This window comes from Notothenia rossii (genome assembly GCF_949606895.1).
Source record: "Notothenia rossii genome assembly, chromosome: 7".
NCBI classification, from domain to species: domain Eukaryota; kingdom Metazoa; phylum Chordata; class Actinopteri; order Perciformes; family Nototheniidae; genus Notothenia; species Notothenia rossii.
The window spans coordinates 20780374-20802231 of NC_136905.1; the positions used below are offsets into that span (position 1 = coordinate 20780374).

A 21858-nucleotide genomic window follows, 5' to 3' on the forward strand; every position below is an offset into this window, starting at 1 on the left:
CAGGTGTGCGTGCAGTCGGGTTTATGTGAACCTTTTTGAAGCAAAGTGTATGCAGTAGCTTTGGCAATGAAAGGTACCTGGTGGTATGACAACAGGCTTTGCGCGGATGATGTCGAACAAACCAAACCAATCATCTCCTCCTTCCCTCTCTGACGGCAGTGCAATTCGGCTCGATCTAATTTCAGATAGATGTGTCTCATCTTGCCTGCTATCCACACCAATTATCATCTTCTTCCATGTTCCAGTCTCTGTGGTAGACACCTCGGTCTCAAACGTCCTCCTCATATCCGGAATAATCTCAACGGGAGCAACTGACACAAACAAACAGAGTCAAAGAAGCTGAGCGCTATCCATCAAACAAAGAAAAGCTTAGCGCTGCAGAAATTGGAAAATGTCTTCAAATATAAGGTTTCAGAGAAACTTCTGATGTGGTTCGAACATATATGATGTGTACCTGATGGTAGTATGACTGTCTTTTCATGGACAGCATCAAACAGTGCAAACCAGTCATCATCTCTCTCCGTCTGAGGCCGGGAAGGCTGCAGTCTAATCGGTTCAAGATCAACCTGTTGCAACTTCTGCTCTACCCTTATCACTTGGACTTGTTGAGGTTGAACACTGGAATGAATGTAGCTTGGTGCTACCAGAGAAACTGAAAGCAAACAGAATAAATACTCAAACTCATAATCAGACACCACAATCTAAGTTCTCTAGAAATAGTTTGCGTGACACCATGTTTGTTTGTAAGATATTCTTCTATAGGAGGAACATGTGTGACATTTCAAGGCTGTGGGTACCTGGAGGTACATAGGCACTTTCTCTGGGAACACCATCCAGCAGGATACACCAGTCATCATCTCTTTCTCTGAGTGGCCCGGACACTTCCTGCTGTCCTCTGTCCTCCCACTGCATCACAGTCTCTTTAACAAAGACCTCCTTCCTGGACTCTACTGTTATTGTTTCAGCCACAGTAGAAAGTCTTTCTTCAGTATAAACCTGAACGTCCCTGGTAACTAATGACAAACAGAACGAAGGAACATTTGTAAGACGCCTACAATAAGCTTCTAAGACTTTACGTCAGGCCTGTAGAGAAAGTCGACCATACCTGGTATGTGATAATATGATGTTTCTCTAGCGGCGACATCCAGCAGCACAAACCAGTCATCTTCTACTTCTCTTACAGCCTGCGGGAGTGCTACTACTTGCTTTTCTCCAAACACTTGTTTTATTTCTTCTACCACAACTTTTGTCTCACTCCGCTCAATAGTTGTTATTTTAACCAGAGCGACACGTTCTTCTGGGGACACTTTAACAACTTCTGCAACAGCAACTGAGACAAAAGAGATGAAAAACCCTTAGAAATATATACAGTACAGGAGATTAAGAATAACGGTGTCCACAAAGCTGAGGATGATTGCTGTGATAACGGTGCGAATAGGGACCTTTAGCATTACCTGGTGGAACATATGATGTTTCTCTGGGAACAACGTTCAGCAACACAAACCAGTCATCTTCTCTGTGTGTCTCTGGCTGTTGTGGGATTTCTTGTATATGTCTTGGCACCTCCTCTATGATCTTTCTCTCTTCAGAAACAACTTCGATAATCTCCTCCTTGACTGCAGTTCCTCCCAGAGAGACCAAACTCTCTGCACCCATCTGGTCTCTTCCCTTCAATGTAACTGATATGGGTAGAGACGAGAGACGGTATTTTAAATACAAGGAGAAGTACACTCTCTTTGTATATTAGCACAACATAAAACCACAAGATATCCAGTTTGAAAAGCAGCACAGGGGCTTTTAGCCGTACCTGGTGGTACATATGTGGATTCTCTGGAAGCAACATCCAGAAACACAAACCAGGCATCATCTCTGGCTATTACTGGATTTTCTGGGATATCTTGAAGTCTTGGCGCCACTTCTATTGTGTTTTTCCCCTCAGAAACAACTTCTCTAATCTCCTCATAAGTTGCAGTTCCACCCAAATAGACAGAACTTTCTGCGCCCATGTGGTCTCTTCCTTCGGGCCACACTGATAAGAGTTGGGTCAGAAAAAAGTATTTCAAAAATAATATTTTACACATTTCCTTTATATTAGCAAGCAAGCACAGAATAGAGCACTAGAGAGCCAATGTTTTAACAGAGGGTCTAAGCAATACCTGGTGGAACATAGAGTGTTTCCCTGGGGACAACTTCAAACATCAAAAGCCAGTCATCATCTCTTTCAGTGACGGTCTGTGGTGGGGGGATCTCTGGTACACGCCTTATTTCCTCTTCACTTGTCTGTCTCTTTGCAACTACAATCTCCGTTTTCTGCTTAACTGTCGTAACAACAGTCTCTGAAGGGAAATATTCACCTTCATCCACCTGAGCACGGTCCACGGGAGTGACTAATGATGACAGTAAAGACACAAAATACTTTGAACATCGGGGCAAACATGCAGCGCTGAAAAGCTAGGAGAAGCAGGACAGGGTGTGGTGGATTATTCTTATTTGCAAAAACCTTTTTCCTGACTAGTATAGGTATTACTAAAACTGCAAATCATATTACTTTTAAAGCGTTATTTCACTGTGAGTGAGGTTGAAGAAGAATTTTCTGTATATACATGATAATTACTGTCCATTTTAATGATACAAAAAGGCTTCAAATTCCTGGATACACCAGACTACAAAGGCTATGGTTGTTGGACCCTTTTTTTTTTTAACCCGTTTTCCAATTAGAACATCTTCATTGACCAAATTTGTTCTGTCAGCTATACTGTCATTACTTTCAGTAGACTGCTTTGACCTGAATAGAACCCAGAACAATACCCAGTACAGACAGGCCTTTCATAAATGGCAAATTATATTTATACGCTTACTTCTCCTTTCTAATAAATCTAAACAGGGTTCAATTGTTAGTGTTAACAGCACACAAAATAGTGCTGGTGAAGGAAATGATACAGAGATTAGAGAGATTAGCAGAAGTCTACAGCTATTTGCACAATGACATACTTTACCTGGTGGTTTGGAAACGGCTTTGTACGGAAGTCGGTCAAAAGTTATGAACCATTCATCTCCATCTGCGCTCTGAGAAGGACTGTCGGCCTGAAGCCTCTCTAGAACTTCTGCCTCAGTTTTCGCTTCCAGTATGACCGTCTTACGCCATGTCCCCTCTTTTCCTAGAGTTTCCTCTGATATTAAACCACGCAGTGCAAGCACATCTTCAACTTCTTCCTGCATCTGCCCTCTATCTTCTACAATAGTCACTCTCTTCTTAATCCTACGCTCCACGTTCCGGTGTGTTACTACCGAAGTGACGTCTGGAGATCCGGCCTTCAACTTGTCCTCCATCTCGTCCTGCCATTTCTTTTCTATCTGGCACAGCTCTTCTCTCAAGCTATCATCAGACGGACCCTCTCCGGTCATCTCTTTTTCACTCTCCTGCTTTATCTGGGACTCTTCCTCTTCAGGCAAAATACCTTTTAAAAACACCTGCTTTATCTGCTCTTCCAATTCATCCACTCCATCCTCTTTTGTCTCCATTGACTTCACAGATTTCCTCAAAACACTTTCTACTATGCGTTCAACCTGCATTCTGTTTTCCTGACCCAAATCTCCCTCTCTTAACATTTCTACCTCTTCCTTTCCCAGTTCCTCTTCTACTAATTCCTGAAGTCGCTCTGCCACCTCATCCATTTCTTGCAGTCTTTCCTCTAAACCCCTAACTTCCCTCAGCTTCCATTCCAAAACTTCGGCCATTTTCTGCTGGTCTAACAAGATCTCTCTTTCCCGCAGACTCTCAAAGACCTCCTCACTGGTCAGATCTTGATCCGCCATTCGCAAGCCCTCCTCCTCCTCTTCCTCCTCCTCCTCCTCCTCCTCCTCCTCCTCCTCCTCCTTCCCCTCCTCCAGGAGCTGGAACTGAGCTTGGCGTGAGACTGGGAGGATTCAAAGGGGAAAGTAAAGCAATAAAGCATACAAAAAACTAAAACATGATTCGTATTGCAGACTGTTAATAGTTTATATTTCCTACTTGCTACATGTTCTTTCAAATTCAAGCTGAGGCAAGCATTAGAAGTGCAAATACCTGGCTGTTTTGAAAAATCAAGAGGTGAGACAAAGGGAAAAGGAGGATATCGCCCGAACAGGGCAGACCACTCGTCCTCTTTTCCCCTCTGCTGTTGCTTGTCAGACGTCAGCTCCTGCCCTGGCAGACTGGCGGTCTGGGTGATGGTCTGAGAGCCAGTCTGCCCAGTCCCAGTGCCCTGCCATGAGACCGTGTGAACAGACTGCTCCTGCTCCTGAATGGAAATCTGCTCAGACTCCCCTCTGGCTGTGAAGAAATGACCGAGTGATGACTGTTGTGCAAAGGTTTTGCTGGGAGAGATGACGGTCATTGTGATGCTTCACAGTGCTTCAAGCGTGTTTTGGACCAAAGCAGATGCCAAGCGTTTGTACGAGACTCTTGTAATTCAAGTAAGCTCAGGTTAGTAGAAAGCTGAATGGAAGATGCCTCTCATCCTTCACAACGAGAGCAGGTGAAAATGGCAAAACTTTTGCAAAAGTACTTTTTTACCTTTTAAATGACACTGGGGCAGTGATGAGTCAGTCAGTTAAGAAGACAACACATGACAAGGTACAAGCAAATGAAAAGCCATTGTGCAACACATATCAAGCAGCAACTTCAGAAAATGCCCAAAAAATGAGGAACCTGCCTCAAGACTGAAAATGCCTGTGTGTATTTGAGTCTTCGAGGAATCCTATTATGTATTATTTTAGAAAGAGAGCTTAATGACCCTGGGATGGTGCCAGGGGAAGTACTAGGTGGGTGACATTACCCACATGTCAGAGTAAGTCAGCATCCTGACAAGTAAACCATCTGTGCCGCAGCTGACAGGCAATGTGTTCAAGAGGATTACGGGCATGATAGCAAATGAGCCAGACGAATGAGCATGTTAATATATGGGATGAGGCTATAAAAGCAGCAAATATGCCAGAAAGCGCTGGTGTGGCTCCACACAGTTCCTGGTACCTGGGAGGTCAGGAGAAGGCTGGGGTTTGTCAGATGTCAGCATCAGCAACCAATCATCCACCTCAGACCTGGTGGAGGCTGAGAGGTGTTGCAGGAGCTGGAGAGTTTCATCTCCAGCTGCAAGAGCGAAACAAGTCAGAGGGCAGCTTATCGAACCTGCGCTCTTAAACAATCATTCCAACACAGGTTCTCACAGTGGCACATACCTCCATCCAGGTTACGGGAGAGCCTCTTGCTCGCCGAGCGTGTGAAGCGAGGGGCTGGGCGGTCGATCAAGGAGCTGGCCTGGCGGGTCTGGGCCTGAGTGCGCCCACTGTACCGGAACTTAGAGCCCAAGACGAGGAAGCGGCGCGATGCGGGCGGCTCCACAGTTGGAACTCTGAAAGACAAAAACACTTCATTTTCATCCACTCAACATAATTAAATACATTTTCCAATTTCCTTTCAGTGACAGACCCACGTACCAGGAATATAAATGTAAATTACATCATTTAACATGAGAGGATTTTGCATTCCCTTAAAATTGTCAGTTAGGCAAAAAGGTCAGCAACAGCTTCGACCTTCATCTTACTAAGTAGACAAACCCTTTGAGGTTTAATTCTAAGGTCATGACCATGGGCATGCAGCTTTGCTTCTGTGGTTAAAGTGCCAGGGAGCCAATATAGGGCTTAGGCTGTTAGCCAATTATCTAAGGGATAGGAACACCTTCCAAATGACCTCTGTTTAAGAAGTGTAATTAAGAATGTGTGGTTACTCTAAATGACCTGAACTCACCTGAAGAAGGTATGGTTTTCAACGCAAACTTTCCACAGCTTCTTTGAGGCTTTGTAGTTGGGCAGTTTAAAGCCAATTGTGCTTTCATACTGCTCTTGCTGTAAATGAAAAAACAAAACAATAAAGTCAAATATAATGACCTTATGTTGATGGGATTATTCTGAAGCATCGACATGCATCTGCATTTATGAACATATTGTGAACCCTGATGAATATATTGTAAACCCTGTCAATTCTAAAAGACAATTTCTTAAATTAAAATCTTAGAAACATTTGTTATACTGTATATTACAAAAACTGTAATGCTGGAAATAAAAATGCAAGTGTACAAAATAGTCTAAAATCAAAGCGTGAATTGCAGTGTGCAAGATATTTAAGGATTATTATTCAAATGTATTAATCCTCATGCTAAATCTGTATTAAGCCAGCAAAAGATGTATATAGAGGCTTGACATACATATACATATCCATACAGCTATACAGCATTCCCATACAGTTAAAATAATGTACAAATTACAATAAAAGCGTTTTAATCAAAACATTACATTATAATTGTAATAAATAATGTAGTAAACAAAAAAAACAAGGGAATCAATTTAATTTAGAATATAGTAAAACAATGAATGTAAAATGTAATTTCAGATGTACCTCTGATGGCCTGATTTTGATAAAGAAGCTGCTGCGTTTGTAAGAGATCTTGAGAACTTTGGGCCAAGGGAAACGGTTAATCCTCAGCTTGTCCTTGTACACCATCAGACCGCTAGAGCAAACCCCGAGCGTGATGTCGACGCCATCGAGATCCTGGATGCACAAAAACAGGATGAAACAGTTAGGATATTGTAGCTCTGCACGCCATCACCCTAACCCTGCACTTACAATAAAAAATCACTGGGAGGCAGACTTTCTCCCACAACGGAAGACATGGAGTTTCAGTTTAAAATGAAATTAATCTCTCATTTTTTTCCAAAATGGGACATCAATTTTGTAATTAAAATCGGGATGCTCCTGATGTAATACAAGCGGGTTGATGCATAATACCCACACACAGGAACTCGATGAATCCATGAACTGTTGAATTTTAAAATTCCCATGAAATACTTGCATTGTTAGATTACCAACTTGATACCGATCTAAACAGGTGACTTTATTTAAACAAAAAGTACCTTAGCTTGGTGCAGGTCAACTCCGTACATGGCGAGTTTCTTGGCATTTTCCAGAAACATCAAGTCTGCCTGGGCTGGGGTCATTGCCCTGGAAAAAGACAGATCATAGTTATATTCCATTTTAATAGAACGATTATTTTAATTCCAACTCAAACTTGATGAAACTTAACTTCAGGCTACAGATTGCCATCACTTTGTTGCTCCAATTTCCCCCATTGATTACCTGTATGTGCGGTGCAGCTCCATCACCTTATCCTCCAGCTCTTTGCTCTGTCCGGGGGCCAGGCTCAGATCACTTACATAATCTTCTCCATGGAGCTCTGGGTCATACTCTCCGAGCTCTGACTGGGCTGTGTAGGAGCCCAGCATGGACAGTGTGACAAAGGAACAGGGAAGAACAGCTCGCATGATGTCCTTTCTCAGCTGGACACACAGAAAGTACCTGGAGAAGACGTGAATAGACAACAATTAGCTCACTTATGAAGATTTGAAAAGTATATTCTGAATTTACTATATTGTTGTTGGAAACACAAGCTTTCGACTTAGCTGTGAAGTTGAAAGCTACGTTTAGGTATTTTTTGTATAATGCTAGCTTAGCTTAGCATAAAGACTGGAAAAAGAGGCAAACGAATAGCCTGGCTCTGTCCTTAAGAACAATCAGCTTACCAGCACCTCTCCAAATAACATGCTAAATCCCATAGAATAAGCATTTTTTTTCAAAAATCCAACTATTCCTTTATTAATATATTATTAATAGATATTCACCTGGTGAGGTCTTCGGTAAGCTGGGCTGGATCATGAGGGTAGAACTTGACGCTGAATGTAAACTCATACACAGCGCCTGGAACCTGTTTCCGGATCTCTTTGGTAGACTCCATCCATGTCTGCGGAATACATGTGGGGTAAAAAATAAACAACTGCTCACAGCCAATTTCATTGTCACTCATAATAAAGGGTTATGCTTTTGCAGAGTAACTTTACTGCAGGGAGTAGAAAAACCTACACAGGTGGATGGGTTTTCCCAGTTGGCGAGGCCAAAGTAGTCCCTCTCCAGCAGGTTGACATGGTCGCACACCTTTGTAAGAAGTTCTTGGGCTTTAGCATGTTTCTACACAAGAATGAAGAGAGCCAGACAAACAGGGAGAAGGAGATTATTTAGATAACATCACCATTTGATTCTTTAACGCGGGTAGTAGCCATTGGTATAAACATTCAAGAAACTGAAATTTGGGAGGTCTCTTACATCAAGCTCGCACTCAAACTGAGTGTCGTCCAGTAAGGTGACTTTGCATTGCATGGTTTTCAGACGTTTGGGGCCTTGAGCCTCTTCTTCCTTTGTCTTCTTCTCTTTTACAGGCTTCTCCTTCTTCTCCTCCTCCACCTTTGTCTTCTCCTCCACCTTTGTCTTCTCCTTTGCCTTTTCCTTTATCTTCTCCCTTGTCTTCTCCTTCGGCTTCTCTTTCGGCTTCTCCTTCGGCTTCTCCTTCGGCTTCTCCTTCGGCTTTTCCTTCGGCTTGTCCTTCGGCTTCTCCTTTGCCTTCTCCTCTCCTTTGGCTTCTATCTCCTGTTCTGCGGGTTCTTCCTCTTTTTTCTCCGTGTCCTCCTCCTTCACTTCCTCCACAACTTCAGGCTCCTTCTTTAAGGCAGCTTCTTCCTTTTGCTCCTGCTCGTAGAATAAACACGGAACATATCAAAAGAATAAATAAGGGGAATGACTAATTGCTTTGGGACAGCTCAACAATTAATACACAGTCTACCGTTAATAGAACACAGTAAAGATACTGCTGCTAGTGCTAGCTGTTTTTTAAGAACAGCATGGATCGTTTGTGTCAGGCCAAGCTTTCAGCTCAGTGCACCACAGTTACTTCGCTGAGCAAGCTGTCCACATCATAAACAATTCATAAGAAAGAAAAAAACATGTGCTCCTCTACTACAATCCAATCTGCTGTTGTATACATGAGAGCTACGTCTTTGTGTCCTTAATTCTCACACTAGTGATTGAATGAAACGTTTTTTCCACATTTTGGGAAAAGCAAGTTCTTATAAAATGAGAAGATCAATACCACTCCTGCGTCTGTGCAATAAATAAGATGCTACAGTCAGCAGCAGGTTAGCTTAGCATTACAACATATACTTCATTCACACCAACGCAACTCCGGTTCAAGCTCCGTGCTAGAGCTTTTCAGGTTCAGAACCGGTTCTTCGGTTTAGCTCCGGCTCTTTTCACACCGCCCAGAGTCCGACTGGTGCTGCGTCATTGCGTCATCGTTTGCGTCATGACGTAACCGTTTGCGTGCCTGCTTCATAAAGCCAAACCGCGCGGAAACCCCTCACAGCTGACACCGACAACAACAACAATGGCCGATTGTGCTCCAGCTTCCTCTGTACCTCTTCTGAAGACCAGATTCCCAGTAGGTAGCTGGTCTCTTCAGTGGACCACTGCTGCTTGTTAAGTTTCTCCATCGTTTTGTACAAACTGGATAAAACGCCGGCTTTTTGTTGTTGTTCAGGAGTTGATCCCGCCCCTGCCCCTGCCCCTGCCTCGACGTAAGCGTGACGTATGCAGTGCTTTTGGGTTATGGCTAGAAAGGATCCGTCTTGTGTAAATATGACGTCACGTTCTTGTTGTAACTCTCGTTGTAATCGGAGCGGCTCGGAAACACATCTACAGCAGTAACATGCAACATACAAATGAATGCAGCAGTAATATTAATGGAGAAACGTCAGACATAATAGTGAAACACTGAAAGGGAACATTTTATTGCACCAGGAGCTATCTTGGGACTTTTACTGTGACAACGTTGACTTGCCTGTGAATAAAGAATAAACCATAGTGTTGGTGATCTACAGTGTTGTCATTCTTCTTTGAACAGCAAGACCGCTAACACCCTATTTCAACAATCACACTCCCTGTCATTGACATAATTAATAGATTGTTTAGCTTCTCACCATCATTTGCTCTGGCCCACTGATGTTAACGATCGTAACTAAAAGGCTGCCTGCTAAACGTAAACATTCAGCCACGTCACTTGCAAACTCTCGCGAGAGTTTTACACGAGACGGATCCTTTCTAGCCATAACCGTGCTTTTGCTCTGGCCGGACAAACCCGGTGCTTTTCAAGCTCCAGCTCCGAACCGGCCCTGAAACACCGTTGGTGTGAATGAGGTAATAGAAAGAAGTTGGAAACAGCTAGCATGCTCTGTCGAAAGATACTGCCTATCTGCGCCTCGAACGCTCACTAATTGGTTTGACATGCTTTATCTCCCTTGTTTAAACTGAACAAAAACCAAAGTGTAAAAACAGCAGGGGGTTAATGAATGTGCGTGACTATTTCTTGGCCAGGAGTGGCAGTCTCCTGGAATGTTATTATCCAAGTGCCAACTCTGGGTCACTTCTACCGTAAAGGACATAGTCTGGCACAGTAATAAAACACGTACTTGTTACTTTTTGTAGAGATTAAACAGACAAGACAACATGTGTTTATTATGAAGCTTTGGAGATGCTGGCAGGGTGGTTCTGTTCACTTCGGACTCAATAAGGCTAACTGTTTCTCTCCCTTTCCAGTCTTGGAGCTAAGCTAACTGTAGATGAACAGAACGATATGAAAGTGGTATCAATCTTCTTATCTAAGGATGTCTGTGTTGGCGACATATGTGTCGGTGTTACACTCACCTGGTTCTCTGCGCTGCTTATCGAGTGCTGATCTGGAGCCTGTTCAGTGTCGGGCTCAGTTTTTAGCTCGGGCTCTGGAGCTGCGATGGGAGCTTTGACCTGCTCCTCACTCGGCCCTTTCACCTCCTTCTTTCCTTTTTTCTTTTTCTTCCCCTTGACCTCCTCTTTTCTTTGCTTCTCTCCTGTCTTTTCCTCCTCCTGGTCTTTCACCTTGACCTCCTCTTTCCCCTTGACCTCCTCTTTTGGTTTCTCCTCCTCCTCCTTTTTAGTCTTCTCTTCTCTGGCTTTCTCCTCTTCTCTCTTTTTAGCCTCCTCCTCCTTTTTCTTAGCTTTTTCCTCTTCTTTCTTTTTAGTTTTTTCGGCCTCTCTTGCCTTCTCTTCTTCTCTCTTCTTTGCCTTTTCTTCTTCTCTCTTCTTTACCCTTTCTTCTTCTTCTGCTTTCCTCTTAGCTTTTTCCTCTTCCTTTTTCTTTACCTTATCATCCTTTTCTTTTTTCTTTACCACATTTTTGTCCACTCTTTCCTCCTCCTTACTTTCTTTCTTTGCGGCTTCTTCCTCCTTGTCTTTAACTTCAGCGCTTTCCTTTTTTTCTGCTTCTTTTGTCTCCAATGTTTCCTCTTTCTTTTCTACAGTCGGCTCGGCTTTCTCCTCTTTCTTTTCCTCCTCTTCCTCCTCTTTTTTCTCCTCGTCGTTTTTTACTTTGTCACTTTTCACTTTCTCCTCTTCACTTTTCAACCCATCTTTCTTTTCTTGTTTCTTCTTGGCCTCTTTCTTTTTCTTTTTACTGCCCTTCTTTTCAACCTTTTCTTTTTCTTTCTCCTCTTTTGGTTCTTTTTCTTCCTTCTTTTCCACTTCTTTCACCTCTGCTTCTTTCTCCTCTGCTTTAGCCTCGTTCTCCTCACTTTTCACCTCTTCTTCCTTCTCCTCGTTTACCTCATCAGATGTGTCCTCTCTGTCTGCCTTATCCTCCTTGGCTTTCTCCGCCTCAAACCCCTCTCCCTCAGAGCACTGTGAACGGCGCTTGAGGAAAGAGGAGAAGAGGCGAGACAGGCCCTTGCCAGCGGAGGTCCGGGTGCGGGGCTTCAGCTGCTCCTCCTCGGGGGAGGTAGCTACGTCAGCAGGCCCAGGCTCGGAGGCCTGCTCCAATGCCTCCTTACTCGACTGCTCCCCCTCCGGCTCGGACGTGGCCGCCTCCGGCTTCTGTTTGTTCTCTGGTTCTGGTTCAGGTTCGGGCTCGGCGCCACTGGCCTTTTGCTTGCCCTCAGTGTCCGCCTCGCTCACTGCACTTGCCTCTGTTGTCATGATAGCCACTGGGAAGGAGAACAGAAGAGAGTCAAAGGTGGAGGAAGGTCATGGTGCTTTACAGTGTGACGGTGCACATCATCATGGCTATACTTGGTACACAACAAACGAGATTAGGAGAAGTAGGCTATTAGCACAATAATTACTTTTCACTGTAATTTCACAATGTAATATTTTGGAGATTCAAAAGCAGTTTAATTCATATTGAAAACAATCATTGCACAAAAAGCATGTCCTGATCCGATCACATTTTTTATAAAATCTTTTTATTATTTTATTTAATGTTACAAAACAAAAATGACCATGTTGAAGTCTTAAAGTCACCTTGAGGCCTTAGTTTTGGTTTAAAATGACACAACATCATGTATGTGTTGCTTCTTTGGGGCTTGTTTTCATAGACCTGGTTGCTTATTTCTCTCAAATCTGGCAACAGAGTGGGCAGGGCGCAGTGTCTAATTGTAGCAGTAAGCTAACGAGCACTGATAAGCTTTATTTAGTTTTGATCCAATGCTGCACAACTGAACTGATCAAATGCTGTTGTAAAAAAAAGAAGCTATATCCATGTTAGATAGAATGGGTAGTTGGATACTGTCATTTAAATAAAAAAATAAACTTAAGGGAAAACTTGAATGCTTTTTTCATTTTTTTTCTCTTAATGCATTGCATAAAGATCGGATCAGGAAAAATCGGTATCGGCAGATTGTCAAAATCAAATGATCGGAATCGGATCGGGAGCAAAAAAAGGTGATCGGGACATCCCTAGCAAAACTATCAAAACTTCTACTCTGCTCAATCCCAAATGATCAGCAGAGGCTTGTATTTCTTTTTTTAGGAATTGTATTGTATTATGCAAATAGGGTAATATATATGCATGCATTATTATCACTAATAGCCGGGTCATTTACCATAAGTAAATAACAAATTAAAGAATTTAAATTGCTGCTTTAATGTATTGTTAGCTGTATAATCTGAGTGGCATACATGAGACTTTCTCCATAAAACATGAAGCCAACTGCCACCCACAGATAACTCACACATACACAAAGACAAACACCACTTCATCACACAATAGCCCTCCTTGTTGAAGAGTATGTCTGTGTCTACATAGAGTTCTGAAAGTGAGTTCATCACAGACTCATTAAATCTCACTGACACAAAGGAGGCATTCTGCTCTGGAGCTGCATATTAGCAGCGCCTGCATCATCCTCACCAGGCATGCCCTGCGCCCTATCTCACACACGCCCACCCTGCACAGGTCATATAAGGCACTAGGGCGATATTGGCATTATATGCAGATATAAATTGGTTAATCAATCTTTTCAATCAATAGTTCTTGGTGGATGAGGTCACTTTGGGGGGTGCTGCGAAGCAATGAGCAGAAAAATACAGGGGATATAAGGAAATATGTTACCTTCTGTTTGGACTGCAACTAACAATTATGATCATTATCCATCAATCTGACAATTATGTTACATAATAATCGGCTGTTACAATTGATATAAGTCTTTAAATATTTTGTTTTGTCAGTCTAAAACTCCAAAATATTCAGCTTAATATAATATAAAACTGCAACAGCGATGGGAGATACCAAGGCTGCTTTGAATATGTAACAAACAGTGCAATCGTACTTGTCTAAGTGACTTATTATACAATGATGTGATTTAAAGTCATAGCAGAAGGGACTTGAACACGACTTTGATTCACTAGTTTGGCAGCGAGAGGGCAGTTCTGGTATATTTAGAAACTTTAACGAGCTTATTAAAGAGCGCAAATCATTATGCAATCCTCACACCTTCCTTATATATCTGTTACAGTAGTTCTCATAACAATCAATGTGTGTCCTCATTCAGACCGATCCACATCCCGTCTGTATCCCGTCTGTCCTGAACTAGACATTGTCTAATTGGTGACGAATGTGTTTGTCTCTTCCATATGTAGTTCAAGTCCCACCCTGCCTTATATGAATTGGGGGAGGGGGATGCTAGACAAGCAGACAGGCAGCCCGATCTTCCAGATGTACAGGCCGTCCCAAAGGGTGCAGGCCGGCCCTCTATACCATACACTTCCTACTGGCACTGCGGGACAGCAGGAGGGGAGGAGGGGTACGCACACAAACCAAATCCTCTTTAGCCCTCCCATTGTTTGTGTCCAGTGACCAATAACTGTGCTGCACACTATAACTAATCCTGCCTACCCTTCCCCCCACAGGACCCCCCATCGGCCTATTCCCTAGGTCACCACACACATACACACATACGCACACACCGGTATGCATCAATGCCCACGGGCTCCTTTGGGTCTTTTAATGCTCTGTCATCTCAATTGTGATTGTCAGGGCACAGACATGCTCCTAATGGACCAGCTGAGCTTGTGTCTGCTGCCTCCTCCATTTTGTGTTGCCAATCTAACATCTCTGCTATCTGCCAGCTGAGCAGGGCTAACCTGCATCAGGAGCCATTGAGATTATGTCTTTCTTAAAAAGCATCAATCTCTCAAAATACAATGCACTTGCTTGGTTTGGAGGTAATTAGATGAAATATAGCTGCTCTGTAAAATAAATCTGCCCTCCATCGTGCATAATTAGCGGCTCTAATTAGCTAAATTATAAATGAAGTAGGCCACCCTCTAGCAAGAGTGAGCTCTCTGCACTGAGCTGCTGGATCAGGTGCAAAAGCCAGGGCTGGAGGGGAATCAGGATTTGATTTAACGTTTATGTGACTATCAATTGAATGTAATGTTCCTACAGGGAGATTTGAAATGTGATTAAACAACTGATTTACATTGGGTTCAAATTAATTAATGAATTAGATTAAACAGTTTGACCCGAAATGTATTAATTATTCTCATTAAAATGATGCAAAAACAAAAAGGTCCAAACCAATGCTTACCCATTGACAAAACCGGTTCAATTCATTTATATTACCATTAAATCCAAGTCTCCAGTTTAAAAAAAGAAGCAATTTAAGCAATTTCTAGATACCAAGACTCTAATATTATTTGCCAGTGATGCTGAAGAGCTGCTGCTGCTGCTGTGCGTGTGTGTTAGTGTGTGATGAAATGAGACGAGAGCAGAATGGGGAGAGGAGGAGGTATAGTATATAAATAGCTACATGTCTTTAGGATGCTGGGGCTCATTAGCCCTTTACAGACAAGCTCATATCTATTTCTGTTCACAGTGCGCTGCACACAACACGCATATGCACATGTGTGCACAGCCGCAAATGCATACACAACAATAGGACTGTTTAAAAAAGACGACGGGAAATATTTGATTTGTTTTGAGTGAATTCCCCAGACACTGGACACTGCAGAATGGAGTTCCACAATAACATTACCCTGCAGCAATATAGGGACAAAAAGAAAGCATGTTTCCTCGCTACGGAGTAGGCTTAAGGAATTAGAAGGAGTTTAGAGTTAATCGTCCCCCAAGTGACCAAGTGAGATTATCTCCAACCATCTACCTGCCTACAGTATCCATCTCACTCAGTATCAGTGTGTCTCCACCCTCTGTCTCTCGGGTCTGCCGCTCTGGATGTGCATGCATTCTCGTGTGTGTGTGTGTGTGTGTGTGTGTGTGTGTGTGTGTGTGTGTGTGTGTGTGTGTGTGTGTGTGTGTGTGTGTGTGTGTGTGTGTGTGTGTGTGTGTGGAGTAGAGAGGGTATGAAGAAGCACTTTGGCTATCAGCTGTGCTGATTCATGGTTTTATGTGGTGCCCCGCCTACCTGGCTTAAAATCAACAGAAATAAACAGAAAGCCAAAATATCAGTCCCCTGGCCACATGGTGGCTCCTATGAACGTCTCTCAGTAAACACAGGCACACATGCCAACATACACGCAAACACGTGCCTGGATAAACTGTTCATATGTTCAGCTGACAGACCCAATCTCGCCCAGCAACTTTGTGAAAACAAACAAAATAGGCGAGCAGGCCCCCAAACGCAAAATCATTATAGGGTACGTCATGTACTCCTTATTGAAGGATCCTTAAAAGGTAAAATAAAACTGCCTGCTTTTAAGATTATGATATGTTGAGTGACTAAAACTTCAGGATCAAACTTTGTATGAAGCATTGTAATCATGGCTTCTGTGATACTATTACTCTTGAGAGTACTCTGTGATAGAAATTGGGCTACAAAAGGTTTATTTTAGTCAAGTCCTCTTTGTAAACCTATCCCAAACCCTTCCCTGATCAATACACACAGATGGTCTGTGAGCATGATGCTGTAACATGAACCGACATGGGAAAAGAATGAAGTAGCTTGATTGATTTACTGTGGTTACCCTGAAAGCAATTCTGAATCTGTTTCCAACATCCCCTTAGACCAAGCCCATTCAATTTCTTCAATGGCATTGAAGAAATACTAAACCTTAGTGCACAATTTGAAAGAAATGTTAATGTTTAATGTTCTACACGCACAAAAAAACAGATCTGTGTCTTGAAAGTGAGATTTATCAGTAAAAGGATTTGACTAATGAACTCAATACTTTTGCAATTTGCTATTATTTTTGTAAATGTTATGTAAAGTTAGATTTGATAAAGGCCTTCAAGCTAGAAGCCACAGACTCCCTCATTCTTAAAGAAAAGAGCAATGGACTGTTTATGTGTTTACTTGTAAGTGAGTATTTAGTGATGCTCACACAACAGAGTAGTCTAACTGCACAAATACATCATAACTCCCAAAAGAGGATTAACATCAGCAATCTCTTCTGGGTCCTCGCTGACCTCCCTCTCACACAGCAGACCCAAACACATCCTTCAGCAGCCTTGTGTTTACAACAGTGATGATTCAGCAGTACATGAGATCCAAGCACCCAGATTGTATTTTACCTCTCGTAACTTTTGTACCTCTATGTTGACTTCTGTTACACTTGCCAGTCCTAATGAAATAATGCCACCCATGGCTCTTTCTCATCCTTACCACGTCATATGCAGCACTACATAAAAGATAATCTGACTATATTTATCCAGCTGTATCATCAAGGGAGGCTTATTGGAGGAGTTTCTCCTAATGTGTGACACAAATTCACATATGGCACTCTCAAGCAAAGATGGATATTTTTTACCTTTAATATCCTCTCGAGGGTAAAGGCAAGTCTGGTCAAGCAGAATAAATCAAATCCAAAAGCACTGCCATCTCTAACACAGCATGAAAAAATATATCTGAAAAGACACATAGCTGTGTAACACAAGTCACAGAAGCATCCAAACCAAGAACCTCCTAACACGAAGAGCTGCATCATGAGGAACACTGACTATTTAATATAATAATTATTAAGGGATACAATACGGCAATCATGTTATTTTCAGTCAGGTCATAACAATATATTGGGGTTTGTTTCTCTAATACATCATATATTATAATAATAATTGTATATGATCTGACCTCTTTGCTGTACTTGTACGTGAAGATGAGACATAATGTATCACCCTTTACCGAAGTTTTCATAAAATAAACAAATGTAGTGCCATTTTTTTGTAAACAGGTAACTTGCATGTCCACTCATCTTTACAAAAACCACACATCCTCAGCTTACGCAGGACTTGTGATTTATCGGGATGTTGTAAGAGAGCGAGTTGCTGTTTTAATTGTGCAAAAGAAAGGTTTTATAAATGCAATTTGCTTTTACAAATCACCGTTTAAATCTTACACAGTAATATAGTCAAACATGACTTCCATTTCCAACTTTGTTTCAATATAACCGCACAAATAGTTGCCGGCTGTATCGAGCCGGCGTGTCGGGGTATTTAAACAATCTGTGTACGAAAATGGCGCCGAATGTACAACAAAACAAATAAACACCAACTCATCCCCACCGCGCCACCAACACACATCTCACATTTGGCTTACCTACTGCAGAATTAGCATCAATGGGAAAGCAAACGCTATAAAAATCCGACAAAATCCTTTATTCCGCACGTTCAGAGTAGAAACAATGTTGCGGAGCGACACATGCTTTGTTGTGCTGAAGGTGTCCGACGCTCGTAAAGGGGAGGAGTCTCGCTCCGAGGCTCGGACCTGAGCTGACCAACGGAGCACCGAGCAGCTCACAGCCACATGCCGGGGTGGAGGACATGGACACAACTTTCATATAAAGCTGCTAAATATTGGCCTATATGTCAAAGATATGTTTGGATGCTGCAGCAAGACAACCTTAAAAACACCCCACAGTTTTTCAGAAGTATGGAAGATAAACGACAGATTTCTATGCATATCAGTAGTTTTTGCTTTGAAACAACTAATTACTATGTTGGTACAACACATAAAACGTTCTTACAAACGTTCCAAATAGGCATGGAGAATGGGGGCCAAAGAGTACAGTCATTAACACAGTACATTGTCCAGAAACAGGAGTGGGGCTACAGGAATATTCCTCAGAGTCCTGCCCAGTCTTTTCAGGCAGCAGCGTGGTGCATTCATGTGCACAGTATGAGGTTGTCAGGACTACAACTATGAGCCAAATGGTGAGATATTAAAAGAGACACCGTTTCAAAAACACTAGAAACTGTCCAACAACCTATCCTACCTCAACCTCCTATGTAAAAATAAAATAATGCAGCAGCACATGTGCGTCCGCTCATGTGCAAACACATACATACAAGCTGTCTTTATGGACCCCACCCATCTGCCTGACCCCATTAGGCCCATACGGCTCATGGGCTGAAAAGGGGGGGGGGGGGCGAGGGGGATGTAGAGGGGTTCATTATTCTCACAGCTACACTAAGGCATCATCACCTTTGTTTCACAGAGGAAAGTTAATGTACCATGCATAGCACTGTCACATCTAATTTCTGTGCATTATTATGTGTAAAATATGTTTATAAAAGTCTTACCAGTAGAAATATGAGTCCGTAAATCTTTCATAAAGTCCAAAAGAGGTATCACAAATCAATGCAGACATTAAAGCACAGAAACGTAAACCTTCCGTCTTGCACAGTATCGGTCGGTGATCATGTTTTTGTCTTTAGACTTTGATCACTGAACACAGTGATGACACATAAGCAGCATGATGACAACTGCTAATGTTAAACATTAACTGTAACACCACTGGAAACATCTGACGAATCCCAGCGGCTAGGAAGAGCTACTTTTAGATAAAGTTCTGCTTCAGTTTGGGCTTGAATGGGAAAGTGAGAGAGTTAATTCAGAGACAATATAAGATAGAGAAACAAAGGCTCCATGAACTACTCGCGTTGCCTTCAGTTGCTTAGGAACCCCTGCCCTGCCCTGTTCCTACTGCAAGGAGCAGGTGTTGAGCTGGACCCAGGAGAGGGAGGAGAAACAGAAACGAGAGGGGAGGAGAGGAGGAGCAGCACTAACAGTCCCTCGAGACGTTGACAGACTGGAACCACAGACTCTGAGACGACACACACTGACGCGCACTTTCTGTTTCCCCCATCACTCTTCCTCATTTGCTCAAAAGCACAGCCAAACAGGCAAATGAGATGCTGCAGTGCATTGCTCCAGCCGAGTGCATGGGGGTTGTATTTGTTTGGAACATCTTTATCCCTATCTGGCACCATCGCTCAGTGATTACATAATGTCCAATACCACTGGCACCCAATTCATCTCTCTTTGACTTTCAATACTGTATCTGGGTACACATCACACACACGCACACCACGCAGCCTTCCCTCCGGTATCTTATGTAAAACAACTTGTGCAGCTTTAAAAAATGCTTCAAATATGAAGTATAAGTACATGTGATGGAAGCATAGTTTCAGGGGGTTTATTTGTGCTCATGAACAGAGCTCTCAAAAGCACTAACGGGATTGATGGTAGCAGTGCATCAATATTCATAGTGCACCATTATGTTATGAAGAATTCATGAACCAGGAATGTTCCATGTTTCAGCTCCTTTCTGCCAGCAGACATGTCCCCTATCCTTCTTGTCCTATAGGCCACGTTTGAATTTTCCCCTTCATGCACACCTAAGATAATTTAAATAAAACAGAATGATGTTTTCTCCTAGGGGAAGAGTCAGGACATGTCTATGTTGCATATTATGTGCCTCCTGTGCTATAATAGAGAGAATAGGGCAGGACAACTTTCCCCAAAATAAATGAGTCATGGCTTTTCTGCAGCTGGTAGACAGATTGGAAGTGAAATGCTTATATTAATATGCATACGCTTGGATTGTATCTGAGATCTCTTAATAAAAAGCTGTAGGCCTACCCTTGGGCTCACGGTACGGTGAACAGATTGTGTCGGACATTCTAGGCCACCTAAGCACACGCTACAAATGTGTTGATCATCTGATGCTACTGTAAATAGACATGTTTTCTTAGTTTACACTGCCCCCTGATGGACAGATGGCAGAATCCACTTATACATGTTGTTTCATTGACTGACTAGTTAGTGGGCCAGGTCTGAAATAAAAACATTTTTATAAACATTTATATCTTCTCTACTGACACTTTCAATACCCACTGCAATCCGGGTAAAAATATGTGAACTTAGAGTCTAACAATAAAAAAGCTTCCTAGTGAAAGACCAAACTATTGGTTCTACATTATTTGTTGAGTGAGAGGGAACCCCCGCCAATAATACTCTACGACGTCAATACAGAGTTTCGAGGCATGCTAGAAGCATGTGTTCATGAGAGATAAAGATGTGTTTCGTCCAGATGCTTCAGACTGACACGGTCACACTACCCCTCCCAAAAGTAGTTTGGTGTGGGCAGTTACCAGCAGGTCAACAACAGCAGGAAAGCGTAATTTCAGCAAATAAACTTCTAAAAGGGATTCCATCCCAATCTATTTTTCAGATCTTTTTAATACTGCACTTTAAAAATGCAAACATTTTTAAATGGCTCTTTACAAAGAAAGTACAAGAAATAGTCCATGGTATAGTAGAGAAATAGTATTCCCACGCAAATGGAGTCAGAATCATGATAGAAAAGCATTTTAACCAGCAGATACATTTAAAATAAATTATAAAATGGATAAAGCAGATACAGAGAAGGTCTGCACTCAGATGCCAGGAAGATTGGCAGGTCAAATAGAAATCTTGAGAATTAATATTCTCTAAAACATAATAAGGACTTCATCGAATCTTTGCATTCATAAAAATGAAATGCGTCTCTGCAGCTGCATGGAAGTAAGCTTGTTTTGTTAAAGTCATTATTTGCAAAAGCTTAAAATCAATTTGTGGTAAATTAAGAGGGAATCATTTGTATATGAATTAAGGTAATATAATTGTTAGTGTTGTATGCCAAACAATACCAATTGCCTTTGTTACACTTATACAAATATAGAAGATACTCACAACATGTCAACGTTGAAGATTTTTGGCAACAATCCGAGACCAGGTTAGAAGCAGGGAGAAGGAGGAATGGAAAAAAAGTGTGTCAGTTCAGAGAAATACTATACTAAATTCAAATTCATTTATTCGTGTTAATTCAAGGGTTTATAAAATATACTCAAAAGAGTGACAGCACAAGGTTTGATGAGATGTAGGTGTTGGCTGAATTTTAAAATTGTTTAAAATTATTAACATAGAATAATGATCATATCTCAGTTTGTGTTTATTAGTTTATTTCAAAACTCAAACAAATAATATAAAGGTGGTCAGTAAAGTCATCATTGAGTGGTCCACCCTCTAGTATTTTTGCTTTCAATTGCTTTTAGTGCATATCAATTTGCTCCTTTTTTGTCATTTCCTTTGTCAAAAGTACCTTCTTATCCATCCTCGAATGCTTCCAAGCAGGTTACTGTTTTGCAATTGATACAACTCATAATGATGTTCAACATTAGTATACATTTAAACATCCGAAGACATGTTCTAGTGTTACATTTAACCATGCTTTTTTCTTATTAAATTAATCATGTACATCAAAAACGAATCTATAGCTAATGAGCCTGAATCAGAAGATGAATAGCTCTTTGAAAGTATGGCAAATAGTGCTAGCACCCATAAACAGTGTATATAAACAGG

General features: G+C 41.9%; 1 protein-coding gene across 4 annotated transcripts in view; it reads right to left on the reverse strand.

Moving 5' to 3' along the window:
• Positions 1-18903, reverse strand: part of LOC307013608 (band 4.1-like protein 2) — a 32681-nt gene extending 13778 nt beyond the window's left edge. Inside the window, exons 1-10 of one of the 4 annotated variants that reach the window (XM_079641045.1) lie at positions 18756-18903; positions 10622-11931; positions 8192-8611; positions 7952-8056; positions 7714-7832; positions 7172-7390; positions 6949-7036; positions 6434-6586; positions 5786-5883; positions 5218-5390 (exon numbers count right to left, since the gene is read on the reverse strand). In XM_079641045.1, the coding sequence (XP_079497171.1) occupies positions 5218-5390; positions 5786-5883; positions 6434-6586; positions 6949-7036; positions 7172-7390; positions 7714-7832; positions 7952-8056; positions 8192-8611; positions 10622-11931; positions 18756-18786 (2716 nt within the window). In that variant the 5' untranslated portion in view covers positions 18787-18903. Of the gene's footprint in view, positions 1-5217; positions 5391-5785; positions 5884-6433; positions 6587-6948; positions 7037-7171; positions 7391-7713; positions 7833-7951; positions 8057-8191; positions 8615-10621; positions 11932-17772; positions 17933-18755 lie in introns of those variants that run through there. The other 3 variants (XM_079641044.1, XM_079641047.1, XM_079641046.1) reach the window with 3 other exon arrangements.
• Positions 18904-21858: the final 2955 nt, after the last annotated feature.